Source organism: Pelophylax lessonae (genome assembly GCF_965119305.1).
Source record: "Pelophylax lessonae genome assembly, chromosome: 11".
NCBI classification, from domain to species: domain Eukaryota; kingdom Metazoa; phylum Chordata; class Amphibia; order Anura; family Ranidae; genus Pelophylax; species Pelophylax lessonae.
In genome coordinates, this window is record NC_138778.1 from 83,657,116 (window position 1) to 83,681,509 (window position 24,394).

General features: G+C 47.0%; 1 protein-coding gene across 1 annotated transcript in view; it reads right to left on the reverse strand.

The window, feature by feature from the left end:
- Window positions 1-24,394, reverse strand: part of RETREG3 (reticulophagy regulator family member 3) — a 497,032-nt gene that overhangs the window by 165,659 nt on the left and 306,979 nt on the right. The window contains exon 6 of the mRNA XM_082272543.1: window positions 21,544-21,681. Coding sequence (XP_082128669.1) covers window positions 21,544-21,681 — 138 coding nt within the window. The remainder of the gene's footprint in view (window positions 1-21,543; window positions 21,682-24,394) is intronic.

Consider the following 24,394-nt stretch of genomic DNA (forward strand, 5'->3'; position numbering starts at 1 on the left):
TGGGTATAAAACCCCCTCTCTGCTATAGGACCTTCAGTCATTTACAAGCAGCGTTAAGGAGAAAAACTCCACGGAGGGGTGGGTGCTGTCAGTCAATGAACTCAGAGAAAGGAATTTTACAGAGAGTAACAAAAATTTCCTTTTTCTCCCAGGTTCATTGACAACAAGCAAACACTCTGAACCACCCCAAAAGGTGCCCAGGAATCCTAAACAGCCGCCTGCAAAACTTTGTGGCCAAAACTAGCATCGGATGATTGACATATGATGCTGTGGTGCCACTGACCAACTGGATCCAGGTCAGCAGACCACGAAGGCGATCAGTCCAATGAGAGTAACTGGATCACTTGAAGCTCCACAACACTGATGGGCAGCCGAGCCTCCACCGGAGTCCAGTGATCCTGACCTGAGGCTGATCCTAGGACTCCTGCCCCAGCCCGACAGGTTAGCATCTGTCGTGACTACAGTCCACTGAAGGAGAAGGAAGGACTTTCCATTCCATAAGGCCAGTGACCTCAACCACTAGAGAAGAGAGGCCCTCATCGACTGCACTGGACTGGAGAATTTACATGTCCAGGGCAGATGAAGATCAGTCCCAGATACTCCGAGCGCTTGAATGGAATCAAAACGGACTTCCTGAGGTTTAGGGTCCACCCGAAGTCCTGTAGGGAATGCATGGCGATTTCCACACTTTACTGCAGAGATGAGCGGGTCTACACTAGGGATCGACCGATTATCGGCAAAATCAATTATCGGAGGGCCGATATTAACTTTTCCTGCTATATTGGTATCGGCCCTGGGAACTTGCCAATATTACTGATATTTGCGTATGTTGCGCCACACGCCTCTGATGTACCTGCAAGTGAAAGCTGTGCGGTTTTCCTATCAGTTTTCATGCAGGTAAGGTGTGAAGAACGAGCCTTTAATGTTAAACAGGTTAACAAACATTAACATGTTCAGTACCAGATTTGTGTCAAAAATTGTATTAATTTTTCAAAACTTTAAATGTACAAAATATCAGCCCATATCGGCCGATACCGATACTTTGTGACCAAAATATCGGTATCGGCCCTGAAAAAAACATATCGGTCTATCCCTAGTCTCCACACGCAGTAGCAATTCGCCCGGATAGCCGATCACAGCAATTCCTCGTTGTCTCAGCAAGGCTAGGACCGGGACCAGACCTTGGCGATAACCTGGGGACCAGAGGCCAGGCCGAAAGGTAGTGCTAGAAATTGGTAATGAGCACTCCTGATAGCAAAGCGTAGGAAAGACTGATGTGCAGCCAAGCATCCTTGATGTCCATAGATGCCAGAAAGTACCCGTGGTGAAGGAAGGCCACCACCGAGCGAATGGACTCCATTTTGAACTTGTGAACCCACATTCAGGTCCTTGAGGTCAAGGATTGGGCAAACTCCATCTGTCTTAGGAACAGTGAAAAGGTTGGAGGAAGAATCACTCCTTGAAAGAGCATGTCCTGCACAGCTCCGTACAGGGCCCACAGATTGGAGGGAAAGAACCTGTCTGGCTGAAAGGAATGAAATTCTATTTTGTAGCCTGAAAGGATTTTGCGGAGCCATTTGTCAGGAATAAAGGACACCAGCTGGCCCGGAACAAGGGAAGGCAACCGCCTAGCCTGGGAATGGGCAGGGGCCAACCTTCTTACCAAGGAGGACCTATTAGTGGGCTTGGATGGCTTCTGGGCCCAGGGATGCTTGCCACCTCCCACGGGGTCCTTGAAGTATTTGGAGTTCTTTGTCACAGACCCAGGGGAATGAAAAGTTTGCTTAAGCGCTGTGAAGGTCAGACCATTTTTTTTTTCATTCTTGGACTTAGGCAGGAAGGTACTCTTGTCACCTGTAAGGTTCTTGATAATATAGTCCAACGTAGGTCCGAACAGCCAGTCTTCCTGGAAGAGCAAGTCCGCCAACGCCTTTTTGGAGGTCTGGTCAGCTTTCTAACACTTGAGCCACAGGGCACACCGCAGCACTACTGCTGAAACAGAAAGTTTGTAAAAGGAGTGGGGCTGCATCAAGGGACGCATCACAAATATACGCTTGAGGCATCGGTCTAAAAGGTTAAGGCTTGATGGAGAACCTTGGCCCATTTGGTCAGTCTCTGAGAGACCAGGGCCATGGCCAGGAAAAGCTGGAGTGTAGATCTGGCGATGGTTAACTTGAAGCGGGCCACCGCCTCCACCCTGCATTTCACAGGGTTCTTAAACAAGGGAGATTCCTCCACCGGTATTGTAGCCTTGTTCAGCCAGGATATAGGAGGGTCCACCACAGGAGGAGATGACTATTTTTTTTAGGAAGGTCTCCTCAAAGGGGTAATGTACCGCAAAGTGCTTAGGGAGAACAAATGGATGCTTCATGCAGCCCCATTCTTTGTAGACAAATTTGTCAAAATAGTCAAGGTCAGAGAAGACCTTAGCAGCCCGAGCTGGTTTGTGCGTACCAAAAGGGACAGATAATACATCAGGTGCTCCCACAGGATCCTCAATCTTCAGTGTCTCCCGCGCAGTGTCTCCCCCCTTATCCAAGGAATCAGGAGACATCTGGGTCCACAGCAATTGTGGGATTGGCAGCAGCAGAGCCTGACTTGGGCTCAGACCAGTCAGAGGATGAGGGTGATGGCTTCCGAATGCCACCTTCACACAAGTGACGAACGACTCCAGGATGGCTGACAGCGTGTCTACAGGAAAGGAAGGATCCACAACCTACAGGAGGGAGTCTGGGTGGTGGAGGTGTGGTGGTGGTGGGGGTTTAGCTTGCTCCTGGGACTCCATAAGGACCACACTACCTGACAGGTGCTGCCGCAACTTAGGATCCCCAATGTACTAGGCTAGAGAGAGACCACCCCCAGGCTTCCCATGAGAGAGAGGGATCCCAAAGGGAAGACTCACCACAGACCACCAGAAAGTCTGCCATGTGTCTCAGTCAGGACTGCGCCACCAGGTTCCAGAGACCACACCCCCGCACCATCCGAATCTCAGAACTTATGAGGCACCACTGCGAGCTATAAGAAAATGGCCCCTTAGGACTAAAATGGCTCCTTAGGACTAAAATGGCCACAGCAGCCCTCCCAGCCCATACATGGCTTTTGGGCTCTGGGAAAATGGCCCCTGAGCATGCCCAGTGCCAAATGTCTCCCAAAACACAGGGAAATGGCGGCCACAGTTTTAGGAAAATAGAGCATTTGGGCAAGAATGGAGGCCATGTGATAATCGCCAATGTCCAGCAGGCCTAGACCTCCCGCTTTTCTAAGGAGAGAAAGGCAACGCATGGCGCATCTGGCCCTCTTTCCCTGCCACAAGAAGCGTCTCATACAAGTAGACAGTTTATTGATTTGAAGGGCGGAGAAGGGGCTTTGGGAGGGTTCGGAAGAGGTAGAGGATTTTAGGGAGTAGGAGCATTTTAAAAGTGACAACCCTGCCCACCCATGAGATCTCATGTTTGGCCAAGGATTCCAAATCTTTGTTGAGCTGGGTTAAAAGGTTGTTCATATTTAAGGACGACATTTTGGATACAGATGGGGCAAGGGAGATTCCCAGATATTGTATGCTTTGGTCTGTCCAAATGTAGGGAAGTGAAGTGGTAAGGTGTAATTTAGCTTGGGCACTAACTCCTAGGTCAAGGATGATTGATTAGGTAAAGTTCACCTTGTAGAAGGAGATGGCACTGAATTTTTGCAGGAGCTCGTGGGCAAAGGGAAGGGACACTGTAGGGTTCGAGAGGGAGAGTATTATGTTGTCCGCGAAGAGGTTGATGGTATGGGATCGTCGATTGATTTTGAACCCAGTAATATGTGGATGTGAGCTGACTGCCTCGGCGAGTGGTTCTATGGCCAAATTGAATATGGAGGGCGAGAGGGGGCATCCTTGGCGGGTGTCATTCGTGATAGGAAATATTTTGGAGAGCATGCCATTAGTCAGTACTTTAGCTGAGGGACAGGAGTAGAGTTCTAGGATAGAAGAAAGGATTGGACCGTGAAACCCAAATTTGTGCAATGTTGCTTTGAGATACCCCCAATGAACCCTGTCAAACGCCTTCTCCGCATCTATAGACAGAAGAAGAGAAGGCGACCGACTGGCCCCAGCGTGGTGTATAAGGTTCAACATCCGACGAGTAGCGTCCGACGGTTGTCGGCCTTGCATAAAGCCTGACTGATCTAAGGCAATCAAGGAGGGAAGAACGTTCTGAAGTCTGAAAGCCAAGAGCTTGGCATAGATTTTTACATCCACGTTTAAGAGGGATATGGGGCGAAAGTTGGAGGGGGTATCCGGGGACTTCCCAGGTTTGGGGATGGTGACCACATGAGCCAGCAGCATTTCCTTGGGGAAGGAGCCGCCGGTGGCTGCAGATTGGAATGACAAGAGGAGGTGGGGGGACAGAATGGGGAGGAAGGATTTGAAGTACTCTGAGGAGAGACCATCAGGGCCCGGTGACTTGCCAAGGGGCAAGGAGCGAACCACTTTAGAAATCTCCTCAGCCGTGAAGGGTTGGTTGAGAGAGTCTAGTTGGGTGCGAAACAAGGAGGGAAGGTGCAGTTTGGACAGAAAAAAATTGGCGTCTGTGGGCTGGGGGGGGGGGGGGGGTAGAAGGGCAGGACTCTAGATTGTACAGGGAGGAATAATAATCTGCAAATGCATCAGCTATCTCCTGAGGATTGGTAAGGAGAGTCCGGGTGTGGGGGTGGGTAAGAAAAGGGATCTTGGTTTTGTTTTTGCGGGCTTTGAGGGGGTTCGCCAAGAGCTTGCCCGCCTTGTTGTTGTTAGCATAATAGTTGAGTTTCGATGTGCGCATGTAGTGGTCATGTTGGGAGGTCAAGTGTTCTCTTAGGGAGTGACGAAGGTTAGCTATTTTGTCAGCCAGGGCTGGGGAGGGGGGGGGGGGGGGAGATTGGTTTTGAACATCAAGGGTCCGAATATCGTTGAGGAGGGAATCTAGTTTGGAACGGAAGGCTTTCCGAATTTGGGAGTTCAGTTTGAGGAGTACACCTCGGATAAAGGCTTTGTGGGCGCACCAGTTATTAAAGGGGTTGGTGTCGGAGGGGGAGTTGAGGGCGAAAAACTGTTGCAGATGTTGGGAGATCGTGATGTGGGTGGTAGGGTTCAGGAAAAGGGAAGAATTACATCTCCACACCTTTGCCGGGGAAAAGGAAACGCCATCCTCAAGTAGGAGGGATATTGGGGCATGATCTGACCAAACAGTATTGTGAATGGAGGACTGAGAGACCCATTGGAGTAAAAACTTGTCCACTAGAAAGTAATCTAAAACAGGAGTAAGAGTTATGGCTCAGGGAGTAGTAAGTATAAGACCTATCTGTTGAGTTCAGACACCGCCAGGCATCGTACAGATCCTCGGACTCGGGCAGGTCTGCCAGGGCAGGAGGTCTCCTGCTGTGAGACAAGGATGTGTCAAGGTCTGGATTGACAGGCGCATTAAGATCGCCACATAGTATCAAATTACCATATTTGGAGGGGGAAACCTTTTTCAACAGAGTACGAAGAAACTTCTTCTGATGTACGTTAGGTGCATAGGCAGACACCAAGGTAAGAAGCAAGTTAATAATACATTTTAAGATGATATACCGACCATTGGGATCAATCACGGAGTCCGTAAGGGAGAATGGAACAGAATCCCTTATAGCTATAAGAACACCTCTTTTCTTCTCCTCGGCAGAGGCATGGAAAACGTGAGGGAAGGCTGGATGGGAGCAGTTCGGGAATGCATGGATGTTAAAGTGCGTTTCCTGGACTGTGAGAACGTCAGCACTCAGGTAAAGGGCTTCTTGGCAGAGGGATCTCCTTTTCGCCGGGTGGTTAAGGCCCCGGCATTGACTGATTCTATCTTGATACCCATGTTAAGGCGGCAAGAGGGAGGTTAGACCCCAGTTGTGGTGGAAAAAGGCCAAAGGGAACTGGCCCAGAGTCTCATAGATCAGAAGGATGGCGGGTGAAGGCACAGCTGTTTGTGGATAGGATGGACGTCAGATGATGATGGGTAAAAGGCAGAGCAACAGTCCGGAGTGCAAGGTATAGATGCACCGTACAGTCAGCAGAGAGATGGGTGGTACAAAGAGCTTGATGTGTAGGATACTGAGGTAGGGGAATACAAGAGCCATAGTGACCTTGAAAGGCAGAGCCGTAGCAAACTGAAAACAGCAAAAAAAGTAAAAAGATGGCCTTGGTGGGGCCAGAGCAGTGAACACTGCCGGTAGCGGGGGGAAATCATCCGAGTACCCGCAGTACACTCAGGGATCAAGTCGGAGGGGAAAAGAAAAGAAGAGGGCATTCCTGGTTCCCTTGTTCTGTTTGGAGGGCTTCTCATAGGAGACTGTATGCCATTCCTGGCGGATGTGAGCAGGAGGTGAAGGAGCAGACTTGTCGTGGCCGACCTGTTCCTCTGGCAGAATGTTCCAGGTCCTGAGAAGGCGAATGACCTCTTCCAGGGAGGAGACATAATGCTTCGTGCCATTGTGGGTAATTTCAAGCTTGGCCGGGTATTTGCAGCGATAGACTAGTTGGTGGTTCCTCAAGGCCTTCGTGACGGAGGATAGGTTGCGGCGCCTCTGTAAGGTGTATTGAGATAGGTCTAGTAATACTTGCAAGTTGGCAGCCTGGGGGGGTAGATCCGTGCGTTTGCGGAATGCAGAGAGGAGATGTTCCTTTACTTGGAAAAAATTAACGCGCAGCAGCACATCACAGGGGGTTTCAGTGGGTTTTGGGGACCCTGTTGATCCTATCAATTGTAAGATCCGCATTGGAGAGGGATGGAAGTACTGCAAGAAAAAGGTCCTTGGCAAAATGGGGAAGTTGATGCGGCAGGATGGACTCAGGGACTCCCCGGATTTTAAGGTTATTCCTGCATGACCTATCTTCTAGGTCTGCAATTTTGGCTTGCATGGAGGCGATAATGTCATCATGAGAGGAATGGGAGTCCACCAGGGAGTTAAATGAACAGGGAAAATCCGCCATTTGATTTTCAACTTGGTTAACTCTTTTTCCAAGGTGAGAGATGTCTGCTTTACATTCCCTGATGCAGGATTGCATGTCAAGCTGGATGGATGAGCGCAGGGTCCACAGCATATCCAACATAAGGGCCACCGAGAGAGGTTGATCGGATGGGGAAAAGTTCAGAAAGGGATCAGGCGAGGGGGCCGCAATAGTGTCTATGGGGGATGAGTAGGCCTCATGGAGCGGCCTAGATTTGGCCGGGCTCCTGGAGGTAGGAGAGGATGGCTCGGAGGAGGGGGAGGAAGAGGAAGGCATAAGACTTGCCTAAGAATGTTGGCGCGGCTGCGCACGATCCGGTCCGTCCGTGGATGGATGCAGCGGCGGGGTCGGAGGTGGAGGCGGAGGTCTGGCCGCGGCACCATCTTGGCTGCGTCCATGCTGCATGGCAGAGAAGAAGGTGGAAAGCTTCTTTACTTGCGGAGGATCGAGTCGGCGTCTCCGCATAGCCAGGGCCAGCAGGCTGTGGAGGGTGTCTAGCGGTAAGTGTCGATGCGATTAGCGGGAGCAGGAGGCTGGATGAGAGTCGATGCAGTCCCGAGTGGAGCTCAGAGCTTATGCGGCCATGTTCATCGGTGGTCACCACGCCCCCCTGACTGATTCACAGTGTCACTTTTATAGTGTACACTGACATTAGTTAGCATTAACGCTAGTTATCGTCAGTCTATCCCCACTGCATAGTTAGAAAGATAATTTTACCCTTTGATTACCACTAACACATACACACACAAACACCTCCATTACTAGTATAGAATCTGAATGGTTCAATATCTTTGTTCAGATCAGAGCTATACTAGCGTCCCCAATAGCATGTACTAGGCCACTCACCAGCTTTGAACAGATATGCTCAAAAGGGAAGGCTTATAAAGGCGCTACCTCTTTCTCCTACACTCTCTTACAGACCTTTTCTCGGGTTGAACCAGACAAACGCAAAAGTAAATGGGAGAAAGCATTACACATTGACATAACTGATAAGCAATGGACCAATGCATGTCTTGTGGCACATAAATGTTCTGTGAGCACGAGATATCAGGAAAATGCCTAAAAGCTTCTCACACAATGGTACATTACACCTGAAAAACTCCAGAAATAGTTCCCTTCTGCATCCAATGCATGTTGGAGATGTGACCAATCTCCAGGCACACTCATTCATATTTGGTGGCAGTACCCCAGGATATCTGCCTTCTGGGACCAGATTTGTGATTTGATTAGTAAAATCACCAATACCTCGAGACTACAAGCACTGAACTTATTCTCTCTGGAGAAGAGACGATTGAGGGGGGATATGATATTAATGTATACATATTGTACTGGAAACCCTAGCATATGGAAAAACCTATTCAGAGAAAGGAAATATAATAAGACGCGTGGCCACTGACTACTAGGGGGTTCTTCACTGTAAGAGCAGTAAGGATGTGGAATTCTCTTCCGCAAACAGTCGTATCAGCAGGGAGCATTGATAGTTTCAAAAAAACTATTAGATGGGCACCTTAAAGACCACAACATACAGGGGTATACAATGTGTGGTTAACAGTAGACACACACACATCATAGGTTGAACTGGATGGACTGATGTCTTTTTTCAACCTCACTATGTAACTATGCAACTATGATACCACTAACACCAGAATGTGGTCTTTTACACATTAAAAATGTCTCACCTCAAACTTAAAAAAAGTTGATTACACGACACTTCCTTAACGCAGCTAAATCTTTGATCCCCCAACATTGGAAGTCTTCCAACCCCCCTCAGTCAAAGAATGGCTTTATACCGCCAACAATACCTACAACATGGAAGAATCAATAGTGATAGCTTCAGATAGAACTGAGAAATCCCATACGCTGTGGACATCTTGGTACCTTTTTAGACATTCTAGAGATTACGAACACCTGATTAATAGCTGAGCTCATCCTCTGGATTCTGCTCTCAAACTGCACAGAGGTCTGATTTACCTACATTAGCTACTTTATCTATGGACATTTCCTGTCAGAAAACTATCCCTCAATCCCAATCTATGTCCCCAATACATGCTCCTTCTGCTATACTATATCTCACGTTTACATCCACTCTTTAGATTGTTGTGTAATGTTAGTTTCTAATTTAAGAAGTATACATAAGACTATATACAATTCTCTTATGTATTTGTAACCTAGTTGATATAAGAATTTATTATACAATGTTATTCAAATGTTGCAATATGAGACTTCATCTGCAATGCTGTAGTGCATGAGAGAGAGAGAGAGAGAGAGAGAAAGAAAAAGAGAGAGAGAGAGAGAAAGAAAAAGAGAGAGAGAGAGAGAGAGAGAGAAAGAAAGAAAAAGAGAGAGAGAGAGAGAGAGAGAGAAAGAAAGAAAAAGAGAGAGAGAGAGAGAGAGAGAGAAAGAAAGAAAAAGAGAGAGAGAGAGAGAAAGAAAAAGAGAGAGAGAGAGAGAGAGAGAAAGAAAAAGAGAGAGAAAAAGAGAGAGAGAGAGAGAGAAAGAGAAAGAGAAAGAGAGAGAGAGAGAGAGAGAGAGAGAGAATGAGAGAGAGAGAGAGAATGAGAGAGAGAGAGAGAGAGAGAGAATGAGAGAGAGAGAGTGAATGAGAGAGAGAGAGAGAGAATGAGAGAGAGAGAGAGAGAATGAGAGAGAGAGAGAGAGAGAGAGAGAGAGAGAACACACAGACTCAAGGCATAGAAAATACTTCGAACAGGGGCTAAGGGTTCCAGAAGAGAATAAGGAAAAGAGAAGAAAACATACTGACACTATCTCTTCAGACTTCACACCAGATAGTGTCAGTAATGATACAGACTGTAAATACTAATAAGGGTACAGGACAATCAAATAGGCAGCAGAAAGTGGCACCGGCACTGCTAGCAAAGTAAAAGATTGTTTGATCCGCTCACCCAAACCTGTACACAAATGTATCCATTTCATGGATCAAAAGGAGGGAAGTGCAGACCTCACGAGTGTATATCTCAGGCTGACGTCTGAGATCGGTATCCGATTGCTCGGGTCTCTCATTGTGGTGGGAGTGAGCTGTAAACTTGCAGAATTGCCAATAGCCACATATATACATTACCTTAGGAGGGGGATTTTTGATAGCCAGTTAGTGGCTGCTTTTTTTCTGTATTCACAGTGGACTAAGGCCATCCTGTAGATTGGAGGCCCTCCAGGCTGTCATTAGTGGAAGTGGGCCCCGCTATGTTTGCTAATGCTGGAGAGCTAGTTACGATGACCCAGTGCTAATCAAGGACACTCTTTACCTGTTCCCATTGTGATCTATATTGAGTAATTATCCTTAATGGGGCAGTACCAGTAGCTGATTTTTCATTCACATCATCTGGTTTCCTGGGGTTCTTCGTATTGTCCCCTGGGTTCATCAATTTGTCTCTGTTGCTTTTTCAGGCTCTTTTCTTAGACCTTTAAGGGTTTAATGAGGGTATCCCCTTTCTTTCAACCTCTATACATGGAGTTAGCGTCAATCCTGAAGTCCTTATTGTGAGAACAGTTCCTGTAAATACACAGGATTTGTCGCACTGGTATTCCCCGCATGAGAGACTCTGGATGGTGGCTAGATGCCACTGTGGGTTTTCTATGAGTGCGAGTAGTAATTTTGTCATCTGAGGTTGATATTTGTATTGATATTTGTGGAAAGGGATAGTCACCGGGTCTACTGAATACGTTAAGCTTATATTTTTCTCATTGCCACTGAGTTCCCTAAGGAACAGTGATAGCTGATCTTCATCACCCTTCCACAGTACCAAAATGTCATTGATGTACCTCAGCCAGGTAACCACGTTGCCAAGGTACATCCACGAGCAATGCACCTCCTCCAGTTCCCATGAGCCAAGACATGCGTAGAAGGGAACCCACAGAGCCCCCAAAGCAGTGCACCTGGTCTGGTTGTAGTACTTCCCCATGAATTGAAAGAAATTATTGGTTAGGGTAAACTCCAGGAGCTCCAGAATAAATTCATTCTGAGCCCCAAAACTGGGGCATTCTTTATCCAAGAAATAGGAAACACCCCAAGACGATCCCCCTGTAGGATTGACATGTAAAGAGATTACACAAGGAAGGCCCCAGGGGGGATACCAAGGCCCTGAAGTACTCTTAAGACATCACGTATGTCCTGCACATATGATGGAAGCCCCACCACCAGCTCCTTGATAAAGGCATCCACATATCTGCCCATTCGCTCCAATGAGCTCTTTACAGTGCACACGATTGGTCTCCCTGGTGGATTAGTGAGGAATTTATGTAATTTAGGGATAACGTAAATTGTGGGGTTATTATATTCATGAACCCGTAGGCATTCCCACTCTTTCCTGGTTGGTAAATTAACTTCAAAAGCAAGGGAGAGTTTTTGATTTAAAGTTTCAATTAGGGTTGGGAATGGGTTTCCTGAGTTTTTTCATAGGTAGAGATGTCATATAGTTGTCGAAGGATCTCGATTTCATACATATTACTAGGCATCAGCATTACACTTCCGTCCCTATCGCTTCTTTTTATAATTAAATCTGTGGCTTGTTCTAATTCACGTAGGGTCTGTCTTTCTTCACTGGATAGATTGTGTGGACCCTGCCACAACCAATCAATCTTTTTCAGGTCATCCTTGGCAAGGTCCAAGAAAATCTTAATCCAGTGGTATTTATGCAGTGGGGCATTTTAATAGATTTTATGTGGAGGTTTCTGCATCTTCTGGTTAAGAAAGACTCCGTTTCCTCTTCAGAATCCATTTGTTCTTCTAATAATGCTAGCAGATTGCTTAGTGCTTCTTGTTCGTCTCTCTGCCGGTGACATGGGTTTAGATGATTTAACCTATTATTTGCGCATTTATGCCTAGTATGCCAGAGTTGGAAAATTAATTTGCACAAAAACAGGTTAAGTTTCTTGAAGACAGTGAATTCATCCATGCTGGTGAAAAGGAAAGACTTCTGCTTAGGAGATTTGTTTTTAAGTGGAAACTTGGATAGATTCACATGTAGGCGTTTTGGGGCGTTTTTCTGCTCTAGGATCAGCTCAAATAAGCCCAACAAGACAAATCTTATTCATTTCAATAGCCCCTGTTCACATCTGAGCAATATGACACTCAAAAAAGTACATGAGCTTCTTTTTGGGCAGATTACAGGCGTTTTTATTTTTTTCCATTGGTCACTTGTCAACCTAAAAACGCCTGTAAAAACGCCTGTAAACAGCAACGCCAAGATGTGAACGTAGCCTTAATGTCTTTGTCTATCATATAATGAGCATCAGGCTTTTTCACTGTCTCCCACTGCATGTTCTTACTTGCCTCTGATTCATGGTACCCTTGATATTTCCACCTCTTCCCCTTGGTTTCCCCTCTCCGTTCCTTCTGAGGATAATTTGAGGTTCGATTCTGTGTATCTCTACTGTGTTTAAAAACAAAATCCATAGATTTAAGCTCCTCATTCTAACTGTCAGATGGGGATTGAGTATTCCTAGACCGAGTACGAAATCTCTGTCTATCGTGTCTTGTCTTGTCTTGTCTTACTGCAGCCCCTCCCAATCTTCAAGGTTTTGTCAAAAATTTTGTTGATTAATAGTTCTAAGATGTCGCTGAACTTTTTTTTACATTTTACATTTGGGAAGTCTGGTTCTCCTTTAAGTGCTTGCCGACCGCCCGCCGCAGATATACTGCGGCAGGCAGCCGCTCCCAGGCAAATCGCCGTACATGTACAGCACTTGCTCTGGGCAGTCTAGGGTAGAGCTCGTCAGCGGGGAAGCCGATGCGTGTGTCAGGCGGCTCCGATTGCCATCTGACACCCGCGCTCGTTCCCCACTGAGAGAGAAGGACGGTCGGCTGTTGCAAACACAGCCGATTGTCCTTCTCCTTGGGATGATCACAGAGCTTATGTGATCCTGCTATATAGGATCACAGGTCTCTGTTATTTCAGAAGCCCAACCCTCATACAGTTAGAATCACTCCCCTAGGGTCACATTTAACCCCTTAATCACCTATATTGTTAACGCCTTCCCTGCCAGTGTCATTATTAAAGTAACAGTGCATATTTTCAGCACTGATTGCTGAATTAATGTCACTGGTACCCCCAAAAGTGTCAGTTAGGGGTCCGATCTGTCCGCTGCCGTACCGCAAAAAAAAAAAAAAAAAAAAAAATGCAGATCGCCACCATTACTAGTAAAAAATAATAATAAAAAAAATGCATAAATCTTTCCCGTAGTTCGTAGACGGGATAACTTTTGCGCAAACCAATCAAAACAAACCTATTGCGATTTTTTTTTTACCAAAAATATGTAGCAGAAAATAAATTGGCCTAAAATTTTAAAAAAACTGAATTTTTGTAAAACCGTAAAATTCCTTTCTCTGAGTCCTTCGACAGTCGCCGCCTCCTCTAAGTCATCACTATTGGGTATTGACTTCCGCTCCGCAGGATTAGCTAGGCATAAGACTTAGTCAAAAGAAAAAAAGCATTTAGCATAGACACACCCATGGGGGCTGTCCCACTGGTCAATACCCCCCTGCAGTGATCCCTCCCAACTCAGTTTGGTAGAATAGCAGTAGGTGTACAAGAAAAAATCCCAAAAGAGGGGCAGGGGCGGCGACTGTCGGAGGACTCAGAGAAATAATATTACTTCCTCAGAGAAAGGAATTTTACGGTAAGATTTTACCAAAATTCAGTTTTCTCTTACGTCCTCCGACAGTCACCGCCTCCTCTAAGTCATTACTATTGGGATGTCCCAAAGCAGTGTAGACATGAGGGGTGGGACACGCAACCGTAGAAAAGGCAACGCAGTACCCACATCAGAGAAAGGAACCTTACACGCACAGTAAGAGAACCTTCTGGGCAATAGAAAAGGCTCAACAGGAGCAACAAACCCGGAAAACAAATATCCAGGGGATAAACACCCCAACAGCCAGGGACCCACAAAAACACAAGGGGGCCAAAGGAGGCATCAGCTGATGCCAGAACATCAATCTTAAAGAATTTGGAAAAGGTGTGTACCGACGACCAAGTCGCAGCCTTGCACACCTTGGCCACCGAAGCCTGATGCCGGTAGGTCCAGGACGTACTCATCGATCTGGTAGAGTGCGCCTTAACAGGGAAGGGTTGAACCCGTTCCTGCAAAGCATAGGCCTGTACAATCGTCTGTCTGATCCATTTGGCAATGGTCGCCGCAGACGCAGCCATGCCCTTCCGAGGTCCCTCAGGAAAGACAAAGAGGGAATCCGATTTCCGAAAGGATTCAGTGGACGACAGGTAAACCCTGATCACCCTGACAACATCCAAGGAATAAAATGTAGCCTCCTTGGGATGTTTGGGCTTCGCACAGAGCGAAGGCAACACAATGTCCTCATTCAGGTGAAAATCAGACACCACTTTAGAAAGAAAGGAAGAGTTAGGTCGCAAGAAAAAAACAACCTTCTTAGACAACAGAAGCAACGATATCTCCCGGATGTTTTCAAAGGGAGAACGCTGTAACACGGACAGAACTAAGTTCAAGTCCCATGGAGGTAAAGGCACCCTCCGGGGAGGGGCCAAATTTCACACACCTTGAACAAAGGTGCGAATCAAGGAATGAGACGCCACAGGGCGTTGGAAAAGAACAGCCAGTGCAGATACCTGGCCCTTTATCGTGGCCAGCGCCAGGCACTGGTCCACACCAGTCTGGAGAAAAGCCAACACTCTCGACACTGAGTACGAGCAAGGGGAGAACCCCCTGGACTCACACCGGGCGAAATAAGCTTTCCAGGTACGGTAATAGATTTTACCAGATGAGGCTTTCCTAGCCTTGATTAGAGTAGGAATGACCTCTGGGGAGATACCCCTGTCTCTCAGGACCTGGCTTTCAACAGCCAGGCCGTTAAAACCAGTGACTGTAAAGCAGGATGGAAGATCGGTCCCTGAGACAGTAGATCTTCCCGCATTGCAGCCGCCACGGAGGCGCTACCGCCAGGTGAACAACGTCGGCGTACCAGGACTGGCGTGGCCGGTCCGGCGCTACTAGAATCACCAAGTGCGGGTCCAAGGCTAACCTGCGAAGGAACCTGGACAACAACTGAATCGGAGGAAAGGCATACATCAGACGATACTGATGCCAAGGGGCCACCAATGCATCTGAGGCGCCTGTCAGAGGATCACGCGTTCTTGCCACAAATCTTTTCACCTTGCGATTTAGCCGAGACGCGAAAAGATCCACGTCCGGGGATCCCCACTTCGCACACAGCATTTGGAAGACCTCCGGGTGCAGGGACCATTCCCCCTGGTCCAGGGTCTGGCGGCTCAGATAGTCGGCCTGCCAATTCTCCACACCCGGAATGTGAACTGCGGAAATCGCCGGGACATGAGTCTCGGCCCAAGACAGAATGTCGGTAACCTCCAGGGCCGCCCGGGCACTCCTGGTGCCCCCTTGGTGGTTGATGTAAGCCACCGTGGTAGCATTGTCCGTCTGTACCCGAACAGGAGGGCCCCAAAGTCGATCCGACCACTGGAAGAGACAGAGCTTGATCGCTCTCAATTCCAATATGTTGATCGGAAGGGAGGATTCCTCCCCCGACCAAGTGCCCTGGGCAGACAGGTTGCCCAGGACTCCACCCCAGCCCGACAGGCTGGCATCCGTGGTAATCACCGTCCACAGTAACGGACGGAAGGATTTTCCTTCTGACACAGCCGGGGACTGGAGCCACCACAGAAGATCCATTCTGGTCCGGCGACTCAATGAGACACTCAGATCCAAGGACTGAGGTAGTCTGTCCCACCTGGCCAGGATGTGTGAGAAACTGAGCAAAGGGTATCGCCTCGAAGGCTGATACCATCAACCCTAGCGACTGCATGCAGGTCCTGAGTGACGAGGATTGGTTGTCCCTGAGGGACCTGATCTTGTCTTGTACGGTCCGGAGCTTGTCCTCCGGCAAGAACACCTTTGCCTGAGCAGAGTCCAGGATCATTCCCAGATAGGGAAGATGAACCAAAGGAGACAAGGTCGACTTCTGTACGTTGATGGTCCATCCGAACTCCTGGAGCGTCTGTACCGTGGTGGACAGATCGCGCAGTAGGTTCTGGATGGCACTCGATCATAAGAGGAGGGCGTCCAGATATCCCAAGACCGCAATGCCCTATGCCCTTAGCAGGCCCAGAACAGGCGCCAGCACTTTGGTAAAGACCCTTAGAGCCGAAGTGAGACCGAAAGGTAACGCCACAAACTGATAGTGGTCCTCTGCTATTGCGAACCGAAGGTACCTCTGATGACCCTCGAAAATGGGGATGTGTAAGTACGCATCCTTCAGGTCTATAGAGGCCAGGAATTCCCCTGGGCTCAGGGAGGCCACCAACAAGCGGAGAGATTCCATACGGAACTTCCGAACGCGCACGAAGCGGTTCAGCGCTTTCAGGTCCAGAATAGGACGTACCTTGCCCTCTTTTCTGGGCACAGTGAATAGATTGGAATAAAACCCCCGAAACCTGTCCCGATGAGGCACCGGGACAATCATCCCCTGGGCAAGGAGGTCCTGCACCGCTTGATGCAGGTCCTGCAGGCGCCCTGGGGTCAAATGAAGATTTGAGGGAAAGAATCTGTCCGCCGGCCGGGAAAGGAATTCGATCTTGTACCCTGATCGAATGATTTCCTGAACACACCTGTCCGGAATTCGGAGCAGCCAAGGTTGGAGGAAACCGCGCAAACGTCCCACCACCCCTGAAATGGGTGAGGGCGCCCCTTCAGGCAGAGGTGGATTGACCCTGCCTGGCACTGGCATTGCCAGACTTCTGCTTGCCCGCCCAGGGCTTCTTCTGGCTACCTTGGCCCTTGAAGGGCTTGCCCTTGGTTTGATTCCTAAAGGCACGAAAGGACCCTTGATTGGGTCGAGAGGCGGAACCCTGCGTGCCACGAAAAAGGACTTGTTCTTCGGGTTCTGGGGCAGCATCGTGCTCTCGCCCCCCGTGACGCTTTTTACCAAGGTATCAAACACCTCGCCAAAAAGGCGAGAACCTGCATAGGGAAAATCAGCAACTGTTTTCCGTGATGTCTGGTCAGCCGACCAGCTCTTCAGCCAGACCAGTCGATGGTTAAGCACCGCGACACTCGCCATGTGTGCGGCCAAAGGGGCCTCATTTAAGGCCGCATCGCACAAATATATGACTCCTTGGTGGATTTGATTGGGGCAGAATCAGACGCGAGGTTGCGCCTAAGCACCTTAGTCCAATCCGCCACCGCCTGAGCCACCAGAACGCATGCGAAAATAGGTTTGAGCAAGGACCCCGCTACCGTGTAGGAATGGCGGGCAAGAGACTTCAACCTCCTGTTCGTGGGATCCCGGAACACCGGGGTGTCCTCAGTGGGAATCAAGGTAGCCTTGTTCAAGACGGCCACAGTCTGATCCACCTGTGGAGGCACACACCAGCGCAAGCCCGTAGCCGGCGCAAAGGGATAAAGCAGTTTAAACCGACTAGGTACCGTGAATGGACGTTTTAAATTGCGCCACAGTTCATTCACAGTGTAATGAAATTCAGCGGGGCAGGGAAAAACCTGCGCCGACTTGCGGGTCCTGTGTGTACCAAATGAAGACAATGCCCGGAGGACTGGGCTCATCCTCCAAATGTAGTGTTTCTTTCACAGAAGAAATCAACTCATCCATAGTCGCGCGTTCTTCAGGCGACCCCGGGGGAGAATCATCAACCCCTCTCCACCTCTGCCTCCCCCTCAGACCCCAGTGGATCCAGGGATGAGCGAGACCCTGAAAAGGGCACACCCGCCACAGCAGCCACATCACCATCTGAATCAGAGGAGATAGATAATCTAGGCCTTTTCCTAGCAGCTCGTTCAGCCATCAGCACCTCCATTTTGGACACTAAAGAAGCCACTACGGCGGCCAAATCAGGTATAACAGGACTGGTGTCTCCCACCAGGGCTGGAGGGAATTTGCTGTCCTGAGACTCCATTGCCCAAGTTATATAAAAAAGTGCAATAAAAGGTACTGGCCCTTTAAGATCGCTGCGGAGTGCGCAGCCCACCGCTATATGCACAGTGAACACAGACCCCCAAAAGGAGACAAAACTGAGCCAGGAAGGACAAAACAGAGTTATGGAAGAGACAGTCTGCAGAGCCCCCACAGAGTGTTACCACACCAATCGCTGCTTAAGAGGAAAAGGAAGTGAGGTCATCAGAGGCTGAACTATAAGCTGCAAAACCCAGGGAAAATGGCTGCCCATAGGACTGAATGGGAGGCTTCGGCAAGATGGCTGCCGAACATGTGCTCGGAACTATCGTTCTGCCACACACAAGATGGCGCTGGAAGGCGCCAAAACAGCATGCAGTTAAGCCCACAGTGAAGCCAGAAATGCTTGCCCATACTTATAATGGCGGACCGCACAGTTTTTATCCGCTGCGGCCGCCGCACACACACAGTCTGCACCCCCAAAACACCGCAGTGACACAGGGGAAGGGGCCCCCAAAACCACACAGCACCGCAGCGTATGTAAAAGGAGACCCCCGCAGGGATAGCTTCAGGGAGCCCCACACAGGCACAGACATGGGGAATACACAGCAACACAGGACTGCCACCCCAGACAGAGGCCCCACACAGAAAGTACTTACCTGTACCGGACGGTGTGGGGTGCCTCTATGAACGGAAAGTCGCTGTCCTCATCTGACAGGGAATGCCGTTAGCCAAGGACAGTAAACTGCAGCACCGCAGATGTGTCCAGTGAGGTAGCCACCTCACAGGCTGCATCCCTGCTGCGAGCAGGGATGGGTCGTTCATAATGCCAGGACAAACACATGGCTGAACGCTTAATGGCGGGCTGGGGGTCCCTCTGACCCTCTGCCCTGGAGAACCAGGGTGGTCAGTCCGATTCCCAGCTCCGCAAGAATCCTTCTTCATTCGAAGATCTGACTAAAACTAAAGCTGACAAAATAAACAGCTAGTAAATCAAAGAAAAAAGATTAGAAAGGCTGAGACTGTAGCCCCAGCACAGGGAAGCCCAACTACTCCTGACACTAGGCAGAAACAAACTGAGTTGGGAGGGATCACTGCAGGGGGGTATTGACCAGTGGGACAGCCCCTATGGGTGTGTCTATGCTAAATGCTTTTGTTCTTTTGACTAAGTCTTATGCCTAGCTACTCCTGTGGATGCCTAACCCAATAGTGATGACTTAGAGGAGGCGGCGACTGTCGGAGGACGTAAGATAAATTTTGATTTTAAAATATTTTTTTTGGGAATGCCATATAGCAGAAAGTGAAAAATATATTTTTTTTTAAATTGTTACTTTTTTTTGTTTATAGCGCAAAAAAAAAAAAAAAAAAAAAAATCGCACAGATGATCAAATACCACCTAAAGAAAGCTCTATTTTTGGGGGAAAAAAGGACGTAAATTCGATTCAATTGGGTACAGCGTCGCACGACCGCGCAGTTGTCTGTTAAAGTAACGCAATGCAGAATCCTAAAATAGGGCCTGGTCAGGAAGGGGGTAAAATCTTCTAGGGCTGAAGTGGTTAATGGGTTCTAGGGCCTGACTGCTTTCATCTAGTTCTAATTGCATTTCTTAAAGTTGTGCCTTTTTTTCATCAACAATTAATTGTAAAATAGATTGCCCATGTTTTAGACATTTCTCAAGAAATCTTGGTGTGTGGTGTTCTGCGGGTATTACTTTTTCCTGTAGCCCTCACGGGATTACCCGATTTAATATGGGACTCTAAAGAAGAAATGTCCAATTTCCTATTAAGGTACCTGATTGTCAGCTTTTCGTGATGCTATTACTGTTTCTTAGGGAACTCTATGCCAATGAGAAAAATATATATTATCGTAGTCAGTAGACCATGTAACTATCCCTTTCCTGGATCTACAAATATCAATATCAGATGGCAAAATAACTACTCACACTCATAAAAAACCCACAGTGGCAAACACATTCCTACAGGCATCTAGCCACCATCCAGAGTTTCATCTAGGGAATACCAGTGAGAGTTCCTGCGTATTCACAGAACTGTTCTCATGATGAGGACTTCAGGATTGACGCTAACTCAATGAATCAGAGGTTCAGAGACAGGGGGTACCCTCATTAAACCATTAAAAGGGCTAAGAAAAGAGCCTGGCAAAGCAACAGAGACAACTTAGTGAACCCAGGGAACAATATGAAGAAATTGGGGTAACCAGATGATGTGAACAAAAAATCAGCTACTAGTACAGCCGCATTAAGGATAATCACTCAATATACATCACAATGGGAACGGGTAAAGCGTGTCCTTGATAAGCACTGGGGCATCGTAACTAGCTCTCCAGCAAACATAGTGGGCCCACGTCTACTAATGACAGCCCGGAAGGCCTGCAATTTACAGTATCCACTCTGAAAAAGGCAGTCACTAACTAGCTATCAATGCTAAATACTCTTATTCCCTCGGGACTCAAATACAGAATGCAATTTTCAAGCCTTCCTAGAGCAGTGAAATGTGATCAACAGATGATCTGATACATATTTGATTCAGGCCTGCTCCTCCCATCTATAACTGGTCTACTGTTATTTCGAAGTACAACTCCCTTTCCTTATTGTCACCCCTAAATTTAATTACTCAAATAGAAAGTGCCAAATAACTCCTATGCCGCAATTCTTAGCTTGACAGCCTATGTAATGATCAAGCAGAAATAAAATAAACAGCAAAATAAAATAAAAGCCCAGCCTAGCTGTCATGGGTCCAGACACAGTTCCCAAGGTAAACATCAGGTGTAACTGATACACAAACTGCAAGTGAGCCATAAGGAAATAAGAGAAGGGATTCTTCATAGAACGAAAGGAAAAACTGGTGGAAAAAAATCTTCTCCAAGAGGAGAAGGGGGTCCATCACTTAAAAACACTAACAAAAAACTGGAACCACACTGAGTAAGCGGGGTTATATGGGTAAACTGGGGGGTGATCCTAGCACAGGATTTGCCAATGAACAATCATCTGGATTGCGGCATATCATGAAGGGTCTATGAATCAATTCCTGCGTCCTCTACTATATGATTAGGAAAAAATTATTTTGGGCCATTTGCTGGGTACACTTCCCCCTATTCAGAAAATTCTTGTATTCTTCTCATTGAATGAGTTTTCGCTGACTGGAAGAAATGAGATCATGGCATCCATGCACCTCTGTCCAATCACAGAAAGCCTTGCATTATGCGGAAAGAATACAAGGTTTTTTCTAAATGAAGGAAGCGCATGAGTGACCCACTTTAATCCGTGTACTGCAGCTGAAACGTTTCAGCATTGGGCATTTACACAACAATGGGGGCTGAATGAAAGTAACTGTATTGAATGGTGCAGCAGACACACACCAATGATTAGAGGTAATGTATTTTTACACAGAAAAAGGCTCAAAACGTTTTTTCCCCCAGAAGTTAAGCTTTACGAATCAAAAGAATTTGTTCAGTTTATATTGATCTCTGCTGTGTTTTTAGGATGCAGGACATTATACATACAAAATATTTACTTACCTTGCACATGACAGCAATTTACAGCAATTATCTAAGAGAACATGGAGATGGGAAAATCATAATAGATATGGCAGTTTGCTTCATAATGTTTAGCAGCACTTACACTGTCTTTCATTCTGCTTAGACATCATGTATCCACGAACACTAAAGTCCAATCGCTGCAGGGTCGGCTCCAGTTTCTGGTACAAACGTTGTCCCATACGGTGATATATTGCCAGAGGCCAGAGCAAGAAAAAATGAACTGTAAGAAAAAAAAAAAAAAAAAAACACAAAAACAGGTTACATGGATTATGAATGCATCAAATGTCCTCCAGAGTTAAACCAAGCCCAGACCATGGCAAAGCAACATACACCAGACCAATACCATTTTGCAAAAAAATGCATAGTATACCACGACCGGGCAGATCATTGAAGCCAAGCAGTTATGATTGGAGAAAAAAATGGCTTGCTGAACATACTGTAGAAATGAATATCAATGCAGATACTGCCCATTTGTAAAATATTTCTCTTACACACATTAGTAGTGAAAACTGCTTGAGTTACAGGCAGACATTAGCCCCTTTTAAGATGTTTTAATACATGTTTTAATCATGAAGATTAGTTAACCCCCCTAGCATAATATGTTTTCTGAAAGTAGAGGAACTGGAGAATAAAATAGTGGTAGTTGCAAATTTTGTATTTTACATATTACTGGTTTATCAAACCTATATTTTCAGTAAAAAAAACACTCAAGGTAAACATTTTTAACATGTCATTATTACCTGCTCTGTGCAATAGTTTTGTACCGGACACTTGAAAAGCTTTTGGAGGACACACCCCCTGGATGCTGCTCCTATAACCCTACTCCACTCAGTGAGCCTTCAGTTTTGTAGCAAGCAATGCAGAGTAACCAAAGAATGGAAGGGAGATTCCCTGTACACGAAGATATAGAATTTACAGGAAAGCCAAAAAGTCTTCAAAACATATTCGTACAGTATAGGAACACAGGTAAAGGATTCAAAGAAAATGAATGAGAAGGGTGAGCAACAGCTAGGCAAACAGAACTGTGCCAAGAAGCCCAACAAGGAACAACAAACCAGAATTAGGAGGGCAACTGCAAGAAAATTGCAGTCGAAAGCAGCATTAATAGAAGATTAGACATCCACATTGTAGAACTTTGCAAGGCCACCGCCTGTTCCTCTAATTATACCTTTAAAAGCTGAAATACACAGGCCTGGTGTCAGAATGCCCAGGAAAAATCCCAACAATCTGGTGGCATGAAAGCGTAAAAGCACAGGCGAATTCATTCTTGAGTGAGCTTGCATAATGCTTTAAAGGGGAGGGAGGGTTGAAAAAAAGAGAAGTTATGTGCTCGCATGCCACCATTTAACCCCCTCAGGCGAGTTGGTTATGTACACTGTGATACAATATAGAGCTGCACAATTAATCGTTAAAAAATCGCGATCTCGATTCACCCCCCTGACGATCTTAAACTGCATGTCCTCGATTCTTACTGAGCCGTTTTCTGTTCACTCACAGATGTAAAAAAAAAAAAAAAAAAGTCTTCGGCAAATGTTTATCAACATTGTTAAAGCTGCTAGATAAGTATAAACAAAATGCTTTACAATGTATCTTTTCGTTCTTTAGATCAAAGGAATGAACTTCCGGCTGTAAGGGAGAGCAGTTTAACCTCTTAAAGTATTTTTTGCTAGAAAATTACTTAGAACCCCCAAACATTATACAGTGGGTACAGAAAGTATTCAGACCCCCTTAAATTTTTCACTCTTTGTTATATTGCAGCCATTTGCTAAAATCATTTAGGTTCATTCTTCTTCCTCATGAATGTACACATGGCACCCCATACTGACAGAAAAACACAGAATTGTTGACATTGTTGCAGATTTATTAAAAAAGAAAAACTGAAATATCACATGGTCCTAAGTATTCAGACCCTTTGCTTAGTATTTAGTAGAAGCCCCCTTTTGATCTAATACAGCCAGGAGTCTTTTTGGGAAAGATGCAACAAGTCTTTCACACCTGGATTTGGAGATCCTCTGCCATTCCTCCTTGCAGATCCTCTCCAGTTCTGTCAGGTTGGATGGTAAACTTTGGTGGACAGCCATTTTTAGGTCTCTCCAGAGATGCTCAATTGGGTTTAAGTCAGGGCTCTGGCTGGGCCATTCAAGAACAGTCACGGAGTTGTTGTGAAGCCACTCCTTCGTTATTTTAGCTGTGTGCTTAGGGTCATTGTCTTGTTGGAAGGTAAACCTTCGGCCCAGTCTGAGGTCCAGAGCACTCTGGAGAAGGTTTTTGTCCAGGATATCCCTGTACTTGGCCGCATTCTTCTTTCCCTCGATTGCAACCAGTCGTCCTGTCCCTGCAGCTGAAAAACACCCCCACAGCATGATGCTGCCACCACCATGCTTCACTGTTGGGACTGTATTGGACAGGTGATGAGCAGTGCCTGGTTTTCTCCACACATACCGCTTAGAATTAAGGCCAAAAAGTTCTATTTTGGTCTCATCAGACCAGAGAATCTTATTTCTCACCATCTTGGAGTCCTTCAGGTGTTTTTTAGCAAACTCCATGCGGGCTTTCATGTGTCTTACACTGAGGAGAGGCTTCCGTCGGGCCACTCTGCCATAAAGCCCCGACTGGTGGAGGGCTGCAGTGATGGTTGACTTTCTACAACTTTCTCCCATCTCCTGACTGCATCTCTGGAGCTCAGCCACAGTGATCTTTGGGTTCTTCTTTACCTCTCTCACCAAGGCTCTTCTCCCCCGATAGCTCAGTTTGGCCGGACGGCCAGCTCTAGGAAGGGTTCTGGTCATCCCAAATGTCTTCCATTTGAGGATTATGGAGGCCACTGTGCTCTTAGGAACCTTAAGTGCAGCAGAAATCTTTTTGTAACCTTGGCCAGATCTGTGCCTTGCCACAATTCTGTCTCTGAGCTCTTCAGGCAGTTCCTTTGACCT